Source organism: Sebastes umbrosus, chromosome 19 (genome assembly GCF_015220745.1).
Source record: "Sebastes umbrosus isolate fSebUmb1 chromosome 19, fSebUmb1.pri, whole genome shotgun sequence".
NCBI lineage: Eukaryota > Metazoa > Chordata > Actinopteri > Perciformes > Sebastidae > Sebastes > Sebastes umbrosus.
This window is the reverse complement of record NC_051287.1, coordinates 21376879-21394807: the sequence shown is the minus strand read 5'-3', so window position 1 is coordinate 21394807 and position 17929 is coordinate 21376879. Positions and strand designations below refer to the sequence as shown.

Genomic DNA, 17929 nt, shown 5'->3' with positions numbered 1-17929 from the left:
GCTTACGGTAGCGTTCGACAGAAATAGACGAGCCTTCGAGACGCATTGTCGTTTTATTGGGGAATGTTATCCAGATCCACTCGTACACTCAATAATCACATATGTACAGATTAAATAAGGCACATGCCATAGTGGTAGAGTGAACGGGACATATTCTGTACACAGATAAATCATCAAAAACACATTTTAACATCCAGCAAGGCAATAATTATTAATAGATTTCAGCTCAATTATGTACAAATGAATTTTGAGTGGAAAGAAGAGACGATGAGGGAGAGCAAAGCCTCAATCTCAGCTCTGAAGGACAACCACAATTCATCAATAAGTGTTTTACACAGAGGTATTATTTGAATACTGACAAAAAATGTTATGTCAGTATTCAAATAATACCTACATAGGAATACTATATAGAAAAATCTGTTATCTCTTTCTGCTGGACATATGTTTTATCATTAATTTAGTCTTGCTCAGCTTTGTAATAATAATAATAATATCATTGAGCATGAATTAGACATTTCTTTGGATGGAGTTGACAGTGACTGAGTCAAAAACATGAAGACAGCTGTGACAGTACAAAAGACTGCACATAGAATACTGCTATATGGCTTTAGAAGAGCAGAGCAGGAGCTTCCTCTGATTGCTCCTGTCCTGCGAGGATCCCTGTCCGCCTGGACAGTCTGGACCCGACAACCACTCAGCTTTCACAGAAAGCACAACCTGAACACTTGGTCTGAGTCAGACAATGGGAGGTCAGATCTCCCCTGACATAATAAATCTTTTGCCTCTCACTTTTCTGGCTCCCTGTCGACCGTTATCTCCATCGCTCATCCTTGCCGTCAGTTTCCTTTGTCCTATCTTTCACAGTCTCTTTTTTTCCCCCCCCACCTTTCCTCTATTGGCCAGTGTAAGTGGCGCTGTGCCAGTGGCAGTGACAAGTCTCTGGTGATGAGAGCATCTCTCTTAACTCTCTGTCACAGTTTGATGTCTTGGGTCTCTAACATCTTCGCCAGGGTCTTCTTCACCCTCAGGGCTGTGAGGCGGCAGGTCGGGTTGTGAGCCCAACACTCGGACATCAGTTTTCCCATCTGCCGTAGACACTGAAGGCACACATGTACATAATGAGAATATAACAATGCTTTTTAGAATGTTTGAAAGTTGTGATAAAAGGATTATTGATGATTAATAATCAGTTATAAGTAGGGCTGTCAATCGATTAAAATAATTAATCATGATTAATCGCACATTTTCTGTTCAAAATGTACCTTAAAGCGAGATTTGTCAAGTATTTAATACTCTTATCAACATGGGAGTGGACAAATATTGTCCAGTAACCCTCACAGGTACTGCATTTAGCATAAATAAATACGCTCAAATCATAACATGGCAAACTGCAGCCCAACAGGCAACAACAACTATCAGCGTGTCAGTGTGCTGACTTGACTATGACTTGCCCCAAACTGCATGTGATTATCATAAAGTGGGCATGTCTGTAAAGGGGAGACTCGTAGGTACCCATAGAACCCATTTTCACTCAAATCTTGAGGTCAGAGGTCAAAGGACCCCTTTGAAAATCATCATGCAAGTTTCTCCTCACCAAAATTTTCATGCGATGCCAGTAGCTTCATTCTAGCTTTTAAAACTGAGCCCGCTACAACCTCTTGAAGATCGATTGCGTTAATGCGTAAAATAAATTAGTGGTGTTAAAATGAATTTGCGTTAACTTTGACAGCCCTAGTTATAAAGCATTTTTAAGACCAACATGTCTTTTATCTAGCTCTTTAAATAGTCAGAAGACCGCTTCAATTAATTTATTAACCACTAATTATAATTTAAAGTATAACTGCAGAACTGATGGCTTTTTAATTTGTGAGAAACCCGTGACTCACTCACTTTCTCTGCAGTTATAAATGTGGAGGAGAATATATACCAACCTGGCAACCCCAAGTGTTCTTTTTAATGTCTTATTATTCTATAAAACATGTATAAATAATTTACTAAACATTAATAAAGCCTTTACAACATATTAAGACTTTTATAAATATGCATGGTTTGAAAGTGATATAGAAAAACATGTAGAATACCTCATCGCTGCTCCAGCGATTAGCAAATGAAGGTCTTTGTTTCTTAATGCAGACGACTTCTCTCATGTCCTCATAGGACGGATCAGTGGGCACGAGGTCATGATAGGGCAGCTGATACTCCTCCACAATGCCTTCAGGATAAACATGTGTGAGAATCAGTATTATCATTCTGAAAAAAATCTATATACATATATACATGTTTAAATAATAAAAAAGATGATTTTTTTTCCCCTGACCTCCAGAGATGCAACGTCGGGCCATCTCCCAAACGATGAGGCCAAAACTGTACATGTCAGCCATTATAAAAGACTGTGTCTTGTTCAGGGTCTCTTCCAACACTTCAGGCGGCATGTAGCGCTTCGTACCGACTCGTAGGTTGGGAGGGAAATCCACCTCATGGGTGTCACTGCGAGAGGGAGGAGAAACCGAGGTGGAATAAAGATATTTCAGGAAATGTCAAAGACGCTCCTAAACTGTATTTAAATAAGTGTTCAAATGTACAAAACTTATGTTGTACCTGTTGAACTTGACAGCCAGTCCAAGGTCTGCTATACAGCAGAATCCGTTCTTTTTTACCAAGATGTTTTTACTCTTCAGGTCTCTGTGTGCGATGGCCGGTTTGCCCTGTGTGCCGTAGATCTCGGTGTGCAGGTGACAGAGGCCCGATATGGACGAGTAGGCCAGCTTCAGCAGAGCCTTGACGTCTAAGGTGTTGGACTTGAGGTAGTCGTATAAAGATCCATTCTCGTGGTAGTCTGTAATCAGGTAGAGCTGAGTCCACGAGCCGGTTCCTTTAATATCTGCTGCTATGAATCCTGGGGGTTGGAAAGAAGGGATGAGAAATATGTGTGGACATAGAAAATAACACAAACAATTTAGGAACATTTGTACTCTGGATCCATTTATATCACCTTACCTAGTATATTGTCATGTCTCATCAGAAAAGTCTGATATATTTCAGTCTCTCTGAACCAGCTGTCTTCTTCTGTGGTGAAGAAGACTTTAACAGCCACTCTCTCTCCTCTCCACTTGCCCATCCAGACCTCTCCGTATCGCCCTTTCCCAATCTGCTTAACCATCTGAATCTGTTTGGCGATGGTGCGCTGCACCTGGAAACAGGTTATTGTAAAACAAAAAGTGATTTATTATGCCATTTTCCTTTTAAAACATTCTTCATAGAAGTATAGATAATTGAAACTTCATGATTACAATCACTTATTAACTTGTGGTTAACTTTCTTTCTTGTTGCTTTTTTTCATTAGTTGCACGACCATGGAAGACACATTTTGTCCTTCTATCTCACAAAGGTGCAGTTCAGTTATAATTAAAAAAAACAAAACAAAAACTAATTATTCTAGACAAAATGTGATCAATAATTGTGAATAGTTTTAATGTAAATTTTCTAACATATGCAAAGAGTTTATTGCACTCAAAATCAATGCGAGTATTTTTATATTATTTAAAAAATAAATATATTCCCAATAATAGCATGAAACTGATTTCATCCATATCACCCAACCCTCTATGAGAGCTGCGCTTGTTATGTTGAGACAGATGTGAACCAATTTTTTCTTACCAGTAGAGGGAGTCCTGACCCAGAGCCAGACCCAACGCTGCGGGAGTGCTCTATCAGGTCCTTCAGGGACTCCCCAGGGGGGATATAGGTCTCCTCCTGCTCCAGATCGATACTGTAGCGTGGTCGTGACTCCTGCCGCTTACATCTGCTACAGAAAGGTTATGCAAAGTGTATTAACTGCCAGTGTTCTAGTACTCAAGATTGGTCTTGGTCTCAAGAACATTTTTTGAAGGTCTCTGTGTTGTCTTGTCTCCATCTCAGACAAAGAGGACTCTGAAATTTATTTCAAGACCAGTAAAGACCACAACTGCAGGTATGGGTCTAATTTGTCTGTGCATTGTCTGATGTATTTGTTAACCTCATTACTGTGATTACTTATAAAAAACAAGGGAAAATTCCCATCCCTAAAATTCACTTCTGCAATGCTGCATTTTATCAGGATATTAAAATGACAAATTATTCTATATTTAAACTATTATTTTGACTATACTATTTTTTATGACATACTATACTCTGACTTTTTTAGACATAATATACTACAACTTTTTTTGACACACTATACTATGACTTTTTTATTTAGTCAACCTACTACACTAACTTTTGGTCGACATACATATATGACTTTTATTTTACCTACATACTATACTTTGACATTTATTTTTTCAACATACTATACTATGACTTTTTATCATTACATTTTCGACATACTATACTATAACCTTTTTTTAATGAAATTTTCGACATACATGTCTATGACATTTTATAACATACTGTACTATGACTGTCATGAAATTTTCGACATACAATACTATGACCATTTTTATGATATTTTCGAACATATTTTATAACATATTTTACTATCACTTTTTATCATGAAACTTTCAACATACTATACTATGAGATTTTATAACATACTATACTATGACTTTTTATCGTGAAATTTTCAACATACTTTACTTTGACTTTTTTTCTTTAAATTTTTTAACATACTATACTATTATAAACAATCCATACTATGACATTTAAAAAAAAATTCAACATACTATATTATGACTTGTTTTTCACATACTATATTATGACTTGTTTTTCAGCACACTATAAAATGACTTTTTTCGACATACTATACTATGATTTTTGAAAAAATGTTGACATGCTATACTGTGACTTTTTTTTCGACCTACTATACTATGACTTGGCTGCAGAGCCGGCCAAAAATGGCAATTCCTGTGAGAGAAAAGGCAAAAGAATTGGCAGCAAGCCAGTAAATAGCGAAGCGGTCCATTTCATTACTTTGTTTTCATGTAATTAATAAATAGGTTAATTAGATAGTAATCTGCATGAGAAATGAAGCAAAACAACAAACATTTCGTTATAATAATCATCTGCTTACATTGATCAATTTGACCCGGACTCACTGTCATTAATTGTGACAAAAAAGTCACAGTATTATATGTCATTAAAATCTCATGAAAAAAGTCTTAGTATAATTTGTTATAAAAATGTCATATAAAGTCATAATATAGTATGTCACTAAAATGTCAAAAAGTCATAATATAGAATGTCATAAGAAATCATAGTAAAGTATGCCAATAAAATGTAAAAAAAGTCATAGTATAGTATGACTTTTTGTGACTTAGTATAGTATGCTATAAAAAAGTCAGAGTATAGTATGTTGTAAGTCATAGTATAGTATGTCCGCACATTAGGAAGTCTAAATTTGTTTATACACGCATGAGATGTCGTCTAGATTCTTACCTGAAGTAGCAGAAGACAAGACCAAGGATGATACTGCAGACTGTTATTGAAATGAAGAGCGCCTTGTACTGGATACTGCTGTCAACGTAATCTAAAAAAATAGGGAGACGCATTCATATTATTTTCATGTCATTTTTATTATCTTACCACCCCAAAATGTGAATAATCATGTCCTAAGTGAGTCTGTAAAATTAGAAGTGATGAATAGATGGTGACCAGGTCGCTCATTTGTTCAATGTTATCAGCTCCAACATCTTTCTGATTTCCATTGGCAGGGACAAGCTTCTTTTCCCCTTCCTCCCCCTCTAACCCTTCCCTTCACCCCCCAATCACCCACCCCTCCCCCTCTCTCACAGCGTGTGATCGATCACATCCCCTTCCTGAATCCCAGAGATCAGTTGTCACACTGACATCGCTACAGAAACCCCAGAGGCCTTAAGCAGCTCTGGGACTCTAGGCTTTCTGCCGTGCTCCTGCCAATCAGACACACATAAACAGATATGCATGAACACGGGGGTATTTCATGATGTGCACATACACACACACACAATAAGGAGGACTAGTGGACAAAAAAAACTGCATGGAAAGCAAAGTGTACTCTGAACACCCTGCAAGTTCATAGAGTTAAAGGATAATTCTGTCTTTAGCCAAACCGTTTTGGAAGAGAAAACAAAGCGCGCTCAGAAAATTATTACCAAAGTACGATACTTGCTCTTAGTGGTTCACAGTTTTCCTCTGCAATGAGGGATTAAAATCAGCATTTCAGGAGCACTCACTTTCAGTTTTACCCTTAGATAAAGTTGTTTCACTATTTTGTCTGTCAACTGTTGACTTGTTTGCAACCCATCTGATCACCTGACAGCTTTTTTTCTTGCTTCGTTGTTGCAATGTTGCCATGTTCTCAAATCTCAGTGATTACTTTGTTGAATACAGTGTTATGCTAGCTGATAGAAATGATGGCCAAAACTATGGAAATAAGACCCAAGTTGTAAAAAAAAAAGATATATATTAGATATATTGTCCTTTATTTCTCTCCAACTGACTTGACAATTCGTTTTGACCTTCAAGCAAACAGCGACAAACTGAAGTGTGTGAGTTTGTGTGACAGGGACAGGGAGCGAGAGAGAGAGAGAGAGAGAGAGGGAATGTGTGTGTGTGTGTGTGTGTGTTGCGGAGTAACAGATGGACAGATATCTCACATCCGTCCCGAGGCAAGAAACTCAAGCAGGCCCAAGGGAGAGGCTGTCCTTTTCATTAGAGGGTGAGAGAACAAGCTGAGCCTACAGGCTCTGTTTCACCTGCCTCTCTTCCTCTCTCTCTCTCTCTCTCTCTCTCTCTCCCTCCCTGCCCCCCCAGAGCAGCATGTGCCACTTCACTCCAGCACCACACTGTGGTTTGTAACAGTTTAAACTGTCACTACCCATCACCACCCAGAGTGGCCTGAATGAGCCCGTTCTAAAAGGCCCTCGAGTGGGGGGCAGGATTTCAGTGTGTGAAAACCTGTGCGAGCAAGTGTGTGTCTTACCTGATGTCAGGAGTGGAGGAAGAGTAGGTTGCAAGTCTCTGTTGCAATAATCCTGATCCGTGCAACACTCCATAGCTCTCCTCAAACGGGAGTTCCACGTGTCCTATATCACACACACACACATAAGACACATGCTTTTCTACATAGCACTAATGAAGACACGAGAGTAGGGGATATTTATAGCCACACTTATTCCTGATGAGAACATTTTACAATATACCAAAGTTTTGTTCCCACTGTGTGTAAAGATAGCAGGGCTGGACAAGTCTGATTTAAATAGGTCTCATAAAGAGCTGCTGTGAGCAAAGAAAAGCTTGTAAAGGCTTAACAACAGCTCGTGAAGGACACACATACACAGATAAGTGCACAAATACATATACGAAGACACGCATACAGCTGACTTACTCTGCACTGGAACTCAAAGCCGGCAAGTCCCAAACAACCTGCGGTGAGTACTGCCACGCCCCCCTCCTCCTCCTCCACCATGGTGAAGCAATAACCATCAGTCCTACCAAAATGCACATACATCATCATATGAGTAAACACAAGCCTGGGAGTCTTTTCATCATTGTCTTCATCTTCATAAGTGTTCGGGTTTGATAGTATTTATTGAATCTAAATCCAGAATTAAACATGCTTATTGAGACAAATCCTTTCAGAATCTGTTTCAAATCTATTTATCTTTCAACTATTATAATAAAACATATATTCATTATAAGCACCTACATTTCCGTAACACCCAGCACATACCATATGCACAAAGATGAATTAATGCAAGTGGGTTGGCTAATGAAAGTGTTAATAAGCTGCATCTCAAGAGGCTTGAGGGATCTCATTAAAGACTGTAGCTAAAGTCAACATTTGAGTACTTCTAATCAGGTAATTAGAGGTGTCTCGGATAATTACTGTGGATAATGGTGTTGTCTTTTAATAGCCTTGTTATAGTTATTTTTATAGTCTGCGTGCGTGTGTGTGAGCAGAGTTTTGTGTGTGCTTCACCGTACATGCAAGTGTTGTTGACAGAGTCTTCAGGGCAGTGATGATAGCAGTGACAGCGAAGCATGTTCGGAGATGAAACCGTCGCTGTGCTGCTGCTTTCCTCCGGCCTTCGCTCCGATCCCCCCTTCCATCCATTCCTCAGCAGCATGGTGTCCAACAGGTTGGCTGTAAAGAGAGAGAGATACTTAGCACCACACAAGCCAAAACACCTGGACACTCCTCTGGCTCCAGCAAAGCCAAATCAAAGGGTCAAAACAACATTTCTGCTAATTTCCAAAGGCTCTTTTGAATTATATCGTTCGGCATGACTTGCCACGGTTACCATGGCAATGCAATCCACAGAATGTGTGAGTATGTGCTGCTGAAAGCAACCATGCTGCTCTGGACTGGACTCAATGTACCTGCATGAGGTCTGGAACCAGAATATCACTACTCACCAGAAAGAAGTCTTTGTGCTGTGTTTGCATGCATGTCTGAGTATGCATAGTGGTTTTGAAATGTGTATGAGTCTACAGTACATTACTGTAATATTCAAGAGAATCTATCTTTCATATTATTTGGTGAAGATACAAAACTGTCAGTGCATGAGCTTTCTAATATCATTAATGGTATTCTTCAAGTTAATCCCTTTCTACAATAACTCAAATCCTCCAAACCACAATGGAATTTGATGTCAAGTTAAACAATTTTTAAATAAACCTGTTAAATATTGAACTACTCTATGGTGAGACCGTCACTCCATAAAACATATATACTAACAAATATACAAACAGAAAAAGGAGAAAGTTCCAGTAATTTTTTAATTATCACCTTCTTTTAGTCACTCTGCCTGCACAATAGCAATAATTTCCATCCCAGAATCAATCTCCAAATAGCACAGGGCAGCTGACAGACCTCATTATTTTGTTGTCAGAACTGCTAAAAAGCAAAGTATTTAGGTAACTGTTTATATGAGATGATTTAGAGTTTACCTACGGTGAGGAAGAATAACATTTCCAGCAGGCAATAGATACAGTGAACTACAGTAGCAAAACAGAGTCAAGTGCAGTAACACAGTAAACGTGTATTCACATAAACCAGGAAATGAATATTATTGCTCTGGACTGGCTCATCCTTGAAAGGGTTAACTTTTGCAGCTGCAGCTGAATACTGAATCACTCCAAGGTCGTGCTTTGAACTAAAAAGGGAATTCCATCTTTTAGTTCTCAACTGTACTTCATTAAATGTTTATTATGAAGGAAAAACAAGGAACCAACTGGATTTTTAAAAACATTAACGCATAAACTGATAAATGGATTAAAGACAGGATTAACATCCACTGATTTAACATTTAATTGTTTGGTAATAAGAATAATCCACTGTTCATTTGTAGTACATGAATAATGTTCAATGTTTAGACAAATGTGTTAATTATTTGATTAAAATGCCCACTGTTAAATTGTTCATTAAGAATGATTATTAATACAATGTGCAAACTTTTTTTCCCTAACTATCAAAGTAACTGAAGGTACATAAATTCATCAGTGGAGAATGAAACCAGTTCAGACAGCAGCTCGTCCCTGAAGACTTCTGTGGTCAGAGAGCTGAACAGTGTTGTGCCACACTAGATGGATGTCTTCCTCACTCTCTCGCTCTCTCTTTCCTCTTCTGCTCTCTTTATTATAATATTTATATCATAAATCTGTAGATAAGTTAATCAGTTATTCATCTGCATTGAAAATCCTGACTTAGTTTGCGTAACAAGAACGTTCACAAGCAACTATAAACTATGAAAGCCGAGACATCACAGGTGTACGTCCGTACATCCATATATAAAATCCAAGAATAGCTTCCTTATACTGTGGATGGGGTTCCCTATAGTAGCTGTAAGTAGATCTAAGCAGTGCAACAGCCTGAAAGCCAACCAGCCATTGAAAAGGGGGACATGGGTAATACTCCAGAGGACTACGTGATGAAAAGGCTGAATGGGAGTGTGGTACAGTATACACACACACACTGGCTGTTCTTTAAGTGGTACTCGGTGTCCTTCCAGACTGATCTGTGTTACCGTTTCTGTCAGAGAGGTTTGTCAACGTGTACCGATCCTCCCTCACAGTGGCCTTGGTTTGTCATCACATCTGCTTTGCAAGTGTGCGGGAAATGTTTCATGACGTTGTCAGGCTTACAGATACATTCTGTCCACATCGACTCTGTTTTATTAAAACTTTTACAAAGGTGGTAAGTGAGCAAAGAAGACAGAGGCAGGTCACTCAATGTTACAGGAAAAGCTGACATAAGGGAAGGAGAATCCTGCCGTTGGAGTAAAATAAAAGCGAATGTTAGGGCTGTCAATCGATTCAAATATTTAATTGTGATCAAACATATATTTTATCTGTTCAAAATGTACCTTAAAGGGAGATATGTCAAGTAAGTTGGCAAATATGCTTGCTTTATGCAAATGTATATGTATTTATTAGTGGAAATCAATTAACAACACAAAACAATGACAAATATAGTTCAGAAACCCTCACAGGTACTGCATTTAGCATAACAAATATGCTCAACTCATAACATGGCAAACTGCAGCCCAACAGGCAACAGTGTGCTGACTTGACTATGACTTGCCCCAAACTGCATGTGATTATCATAAAGTGGGCATGTCTGTAAAGGGGAGACTCGTGGGTACCCATAAAACCCATTTTCATTCACATATTTTGAAATCAGAAGTCAATGAACCCCTTTGAAAATGGCCATGCCGGTTTTTCCTCACCAAAATTTAGCGTAAGTTTAGAGCATTATTTAACCTCCTTCACGACAAACTAGCATGACATAGTTGGTACCAATATTCCTTAGGTTTTCTAGTTTCATATGATACCAGTACCTTCATTCTCTTTAAAACTGAGCCCGCTACAACATAAAAATTGCAAGTTGCCTTAATGCGTTAAAGAAATTAGCAGCGTTAAAACAAATTTGTGTTAACGCGTTATTATCGCGTTAACTTTGACAGCCCTAGAATGTGAGTAACAACCTACAGCCTTGAAGAGATGCCTTGAACACTAAAACTCGGATGATCAAGAGCTGATCTGTGAGGCTAAAATCAGTCGGAGTTCTGCCTGATAAATCATTTTAAAAATGCAAAAAAATGCACCTCTTTTGTTTTCTATTCTGTTAAACTTGTTCAGACCATGTAGTGAACAGTTTGACATACAAAAGTGGCAGCACATATCTGGTTGCATAGCAAGTTTATGTTCACCTCCTACACGTAACAAGTATTTAATTTTGCAGTGCAGTCTGCGACTTGACATTAAATGCACTAAATCCACTAAATACATTTTAACTCCTCACAAACTCCGCCAAAATTAAATGATGATTTTTTTTAATCTAGAATAACAGGCTTACAGTAGCCTTAATGAGAGTTTGATTGTCATTTATTGTCATGTTTGCTCAGCACACAACTACCACCTAGCATTGACATAAGGGGTTTAAGTTTTAACATTTAAGATCGAACATGCGTGCCATGAATGTACAGTATGTAGTAATTTCTCGAGACCTCTAGGTAACATAAGACTGTCTTCTTGTCAAAGAAAGGTGTGTGTGTGTGTGTGTGTGTGTTTGTAGAGGGGGGGAGTTTGTCATGCTTGGTATATAAGAGAAGGTTTACTACAGAGTCACTGTGTGTTCACCAGACTATTAAAGAGGCTATAGGATGTAAAGCCAGCAGGAGTCTTACAGTAAGGGAGAGGCCATCTTTGTTATGCTTAGCACAAGTTCTACTACTGTAACAGAGAGCTTTTCTTCCTCAAGTTAAACACCACATTGAGGGAAGAAATATCATCCAGGTATAAAATCGCCTACTTTTATTAGAAGATGGCCCTGCAACTAAACAGACCATAACTTAATAGATTTGGATATATAAGATAAAAGGTTGAGTTATTATTATAAATACACCACAGTAGTCCATTGTTATTCACACACACTTCATTTTCTCTTTGTCTCTGTATTCACATACACAACAGACTTGCTGTGTCAGCTACGGGGCACACTCAAGGTCACCCCGAAATCTGATCTGCATCCCCCACACATTCCACAGGCTGGTCCTCAAACTAGACACACACACACACATACACCGGCAGTGTATTACACACAAACATACCCACTTCAAGCAATTAGAAGTTACATATAGTGAATAACTCCAGCTGGAGACATTCAGTCACAGCTCGTCACCATCAGTGGCACTGCATCCTTGGGCCCGTCGGCACTGACTTCAGCTTTTCCAAATATATCTGAATGAGTGATGACATATCATGTGCTGTCTTCAAGGCCGCGTTTGTCATCTCTTTTCATTTCTGGCTGAACACTATCAGCGTGGTCTGTGACACTTCCTCCCTCCTCACTTCCAGTCAAGTTTTCCGTGGTGACGGAGGTAGCATGACTGTGGACTGTATGTCATTCCTACGGTGATACTAAATGGAGACATTGAAACGCACATCATTTATCCAACAGCACATATGCTGTTACCTTGGCCTTCCTGTTACCTTGATGCAAAAACAAAACAGATATTAAATATAAGTCTTGGGTATGGCCAGTTTGCCTTAACTACAAAAAAAAATATGACTTAGCTTATTAAAGACTTACTGTAGCTGTTTTTTGTGCAAAATGTTTGATTTAATTTTAATTATTTGCGTGTTTTTTACGACAAATCCCCCACTATTTCCAATCAAGTGGTTGGCAGCATAAACAAGAGGCTATAGCATCGGCAAGACATTGGTGATTTTCTTTTCTTTTCTTGCATATGACCATTTCATACCAGTTCAGGAATGATGAGGACGATTACCTTAAACCAAGGTACAGATACTTGGATGATCAGTGTATGGTAAAAAGTATGACACAAAAGCAACAGCCAGAGTAGAAAAGATGAAATGTAATAAAACCGTTAAATGCTAAATGTGTCAAGGACGAAGGATCTTTGAGAATGGCTCGTTGTAGAACGGGAGTCAGTGATGAGTCATGAGTTAGGCATTTCAGAGAATATGCTAGGTGACCTTGAATATCTGAAACTGTAAACTAAAGCCAACTTGTTCCTTTCATTTGTAGCTCAATATCAGAGGATGTACTGTTATGCACTGTTGAAAACATTTATCTGAAATTGTGTCCCGTGAAAACAATAATTAATTTGATTCGAGAGCTATAGGCAGGATGTCCTCTATTAATCTCTAAATTGAATTCCTGATGAATATTCATATTGTCCATGGCTATACTGGATTTGTGTGTGATGTGATCTTTACAACTAAAGTTGTAATCCAGACTGACACTGACAATAAATATACTGTTACAATATTGGATTTGTTTTTTTCCCATCAAGAGATAACTGGAAATCGATGCAAAACAGAATTACTGCCATTACCAGTGAAGTTAGGAGAGAAATGTTGATGGGGGAATTTCATGTGCAGGAAAATGGAAAAAAAAGAAAAGAAAAACTCTCCATAAAGTGTTCCAATTAACACGGTTGTTTCACAAGAGCCGACTTCACAGCACTACAGCCATTTAATCTGTGAGCTGAGACCTTCACACTGTTCATCACAGGCAGAGAGGAGGACATGAGAGAAAAGGGAGATAAGTTACTCCAGGTGGCCGTTGTAAATCACCTCCTCAAAGGAGACATCTTCCCCAGTGTCTCCAGCATGCACTCTGACCCCGAGAGGGTCACAACCAACCTGCAAAGGGGCCATACATCCTCCTCCACCCTACCACCGCACCCTCATCCCTCTTAACCCCCTACAGGCTTCAAAGGACTCTGTCACTCGAGACACTCACAGATTGTACACACACACACACATTCCACACACTCTCCTCCGTTTCTTGCTGCTATACACCCGCATCAGGTCATCCGTTTCCACCGCGCAGCTTCCAGCAACCTGTTCTGTGTTTACTGGCCGTGACCAGACCGCCTTTGTGAAGGAATGAGATGGACACTTTGAGGCTCCCACCACCCGCAGCAATAATGCCACAACTAATTTATCAACTGTCTGACCGGTCTGCCGTAGTAGACCCCGCTCCACATTGTACCCCAAACCAACCATCTTCAGAAAAACTAGCTCGACTGTCAGGGATTTGCAATGTTTGCGCAGAGAAAACTTTCCACAAGGGTGTGTGAAGACAGCAGAGAGCTGCTATATCCACAGCAAAAATACCCAAACACACAGCAGACACACAGACAAACTGACTTCTGCTATATTCCAATGAATGCCAAGAACAGAGAGAGACAGACAGACACTTGAATCAAGAAGGAAAAAAGTATTGTGCACTGAGATGAATCAGACTTACCGATAAATCACAGAAAATCCTGCATATGAAAGAATGAATAATCTTGCATATGGAAGGTTAAGAAAAACTGATTTAGGAGGATAATTGTCTAAACTTTATTATAAGGAACACACGTTCATTTCTTTAAAAAAAACATGCATTCCTCAGAGAAATTGTGATTAGAAAAGTGTGTGTTTTTGCCAGCATGACAATTTCCATTTCTATTTTTCCTTTAATGTATAGTTACATATAATATTGTTTAATGTCTTTGTGGATCTCTTTGTAATTGTGTGAATACTTTTCTTTCCAAATAACGATGCAGTACTTGAACATAATAATAAAAAAAGAAACATAACGTTCACATTATGTTAACATTAAAGCATGCAAACATGTTCTAGTAGAAAGCCAAAATACAAGTATGAACCTGAAAATAAGAATAATAGGTCCCCTTTAAATTAAATACAACACACATGCGGACAAACCGACACATGCACACACACGGAACAGGTGTGGATGCAGGCATGCTATGAAACCAAGGCTTTGTATTGACCACAGTGTGGTGTACGTGTGTGGCACTCATCCCGACACACCATCACAATCCCATCTTCTCTTATTTATTCCTGCTCCTGTCAAGATCAAGATATCTTTTTAACATCGTCTATCCACAATGCTCATCAGTTCATCTCACTGCTCGTCTATCTATCCATCCATGTGGTCTGGACTTACTGGAAAAAGCCACGAGCCACTGACTAATGCTGGGCTCTATTACAGACATATTGAGAGACGACAGCCATAGCGCCACCACAATATGTCATTTTACCCCACAATATTACCTCTGCCTAAAAAAAAAGTGTTTTTCTCCTCAAGGTTGTTCAAGGTATTTATAACATAAAACCAGATATGTTTTAGGTTCATATAAGCTTGAATTTCCAACACTAAAAATGACTCAACCTATGTTATACACTTTGTTGAGTTGTGTACTTGCATTATCCGAAATGTTTCCAACAATGTTCAAGAAATCTATAATTTTATTCAAGGTAACGGCCGGGACACACTGGACCCGTGAGCTGCACGTGACGGCTACCTCGCTGAACTGCTGCATGTCTCACGCGTGTGGTGTCCACACTGGCGCCGTTTTTGCTACTGCGCGGCTACTGTCAGCCCTTTCTTTCTACATAGAGTTTGCCTTTCATAATGGCCATTTCATTTCCTTATAAATGTAATTTCTGTTTATTTTAGACAGACTAAAGGTTAAGAAGTGCATGCTCATTTGTAAATAATAGTACAGTACTATTCCACAATTAAAAGCTGGTTCTCTATTCATTTATGGAGCCGTGCAAGTCACTGCATTTTCCACAACACTGTCCTGAAAATATTTCAGAATAAAAGCCTTGTGTTAACAAATGAAGGACTTCCGTTCACAAAAAAAAATGCTAGAGCTTTTATTTTGAAATGGAAAAAGGAAGTGTTGAGTTAAAAATAAGTATTAACTTTATTCATGTCTGTGACATTTAACAGATATTGACATTAAACCGTAGTCAATATACTGTCAAAAGATCATTTTCACTGTCTGTTTTAGCTGTGAACTGTGCATGGCACATGAAAAAAAAAAAAGGCATGACCTCGAATCTCTAGAAGAGACGCAGCCGACATGCAGCCGAGCCGCAGCCAACCCATGCCTGAGCCGCGTTGCTCACGCGGGCTGTGCGGTTGCTCTAACCTGTTAACATGGGTGCCGAAATAAAAAGTAAAAGTCCCCATGACGCACACACGCTGCTCACGTGTCAAGTGTGTCCCGGTAATGGTGTGTTTCATTTGGTCGCCTGTCAATGGCGTCGTATCCCATTTACACCATGACATGCGTCAGAGAGTGAGGAAGGAAGTTAACGTCACGTCAACTAATGTTACTCGCGGCTATTTCATTAGAATGAAATGTGAATAAACGTAACATGAATAAAACTTTAACACATTACCAGATGTTTTTTTCGGAGTCACGTCAGATTGATTTTCATCGGCAATGGTGGTTGTTTAATGAAGACAAAAACTCCCGTGATCACACTCTACTTCACAACGTCCTGTACCGCGCGTTTCAGTACTCCCTGAATTCACAAAAAGTAGTCCTAAGCGTCCAAGTCTCACAAGGCAGATATACTCATGTGGCGCACATGAATAACTTTTACACAAACACACATAATATGCTCCCATGCCTGACTGCTGGAGCAGCACATCTGCCTGGGGATCAAATTCTGTGTGGGGGAACCGTATCCACATCCTGACAGGAAGCAGCTCACAGAAGGCTGGAGAGGCCTGGTCCTGCCGAGGACCAACTGCTGCTGTTTTGTACTTCTGGACCACTGCACCACAGTAACACTCTGACCTTGTTGCACAACACTCAACTCCACACAGATGTCTTCCAAAGAGCGATAAGTGTAGTCAATGCACCTTCTGTTTCAAACTGTTGAAGAAATCTTTTTATAAATGTCGTTTTCGTCAATTTCCTACCCTTGGAATATTCATCAACAGGGTTACATATAAACTGATTCTATGAGGACCCAAAAAACAACAAGTTCTCAAATACAACAACCTTTACAAGAACATCACAATTGTCCTGTTTTCCCCTACCTGAACCTCCTCCTTTAAACTCACGTAACTGAAGCGGAGCTACAGAAAACAAACGGTCGCTGATAAAGAAAAGTAATACCTCCTCTGAATGTTCCTACAGAGACGCACTCCTCTAGAGACACACTGACATTTTCAGATATTCGAAAACACTGTGAAAGAAAACACTCGACATTGTACTTGGAAAGGACATTGTTCTTCTCAGAGAGTCTTGTTGATTATACAAGTCTGTCCAGAAGACCAAATGATATCTTTCAGTGGCGTAAAGGGAACTTGTGGTTGACCTTCTGTATTTTGGAGTCACGGGATGAGATTGAAAACAGCAATAGCCATAAACAGCTCGTATCAGTTTGTGCGTCAGTGTCTCTCTAGGTGGGTGTTTTTGGGAGAAGTCGTATTTGCGGCTATGACGCAGACGCATTGGGTTCTCATAGTCACTCAGCGGTTTTGTGTACAAACATGGGACAAAGCGAAACCAAAAATGTGGATGAGCCAAAACCAATATAACAAAACAAAATAAAACCATCACAAAGTATCTTATCGAACATACAACCAACTTCTTTGTATTTCCACTGCATTGCGACCGGAAGAATGAGGCTAGGCCTCATCTACTCTCTGTGAACCTCACCAGCCTACAGAAACAGGTGGCAAATTGACCATGCTGCTTAGATTTATGGGTAACCTCCCACATGTTTTACTCATTTGGGAGACCTTTAAAATATCAGATCACAGAGGAAAAACCTAAAAGCAACTGGTGGCTCAAGTATTAGTGAAAGAAAGTGGACAGAAGGAGTAAAACTGTGGAAGCCCAACACTATAGTAAAAGCTTTAGTATGAAATTTATCCAAGAGCTTCAGTCTGCACTGACAGGAACAAGCAGGAACTTTGCCTCCTGTCATTTAAAATCAGACAGTTCTGTTGAGACTGTGAATCAATGCTACTCTTCATACATGATTCTGTTTGAATTTCACTCCATCTTCCTACATCCTTTCTATCTGTGTGGCTACTGCTGACCCTCAAACACGCTGGACTAATATTGGATGAGAAGTTAAACACTTTTGCTCAGTCTGCACAGATACAAATGAAGGAAAT

At 39.3% G+C, this 17929-nt stretch overlaps 1 protein-coding gene across 2 annotated transcripts in view; it reads right to left on the bottom strand.

Annotated features, from left to right (window-relative positions):
• Window positions 1-34: 34 nt before the first annotated feature.
• bmpr1bb (bone morphogenetic protein receptor, type IBb) overlaps window positions 35-17929 on the bottom strand; it is a 63311-nt gene continuing 45416 nt past the window's right edge. For both annotated transcript variants that reach the window (XM_037752718.1, XM_037752717.1), the window contains 10 exons: window positions 7942-8101; window positions 7343-7445; window positions 6938-7040; window positions 5413-5503; window positions 3658-3802; window positions 2998-3190; window positions 2599-2896; window positions 2318-2487; window positions 2082-2212; window positions 35-1097 (listed from right to left, as the gene is read on the bottom strand). In XM_037752718.1, coding sequence (XP_037608646.1) covers window positions 972-1097; window positions 2082-2212; window positions 2318-2487; window positions 2599-2896; window positions 2998-3190; window positions 3658-3802; window positions 5413-5503; window positions 6938-7040; window positions 7343-7445; window positions 7942-8084 — 1503 coding nt within the window. In that variant the 5' untranslated portion in view covers window positions 8085-8101 and the 3' untranslated portion in view covers window positions 35-971. The remainder of the gene's footprint in view (window positions 1098-2081; window positions 2213-2317; window positions 2488-2598; window positions 2897-2997; window positions 3191-3657; window positions 3803-5412; window positions 5504-6937; window positions 7041-7342; window positions 7446-7941; window positions 8102-17929) is intronic.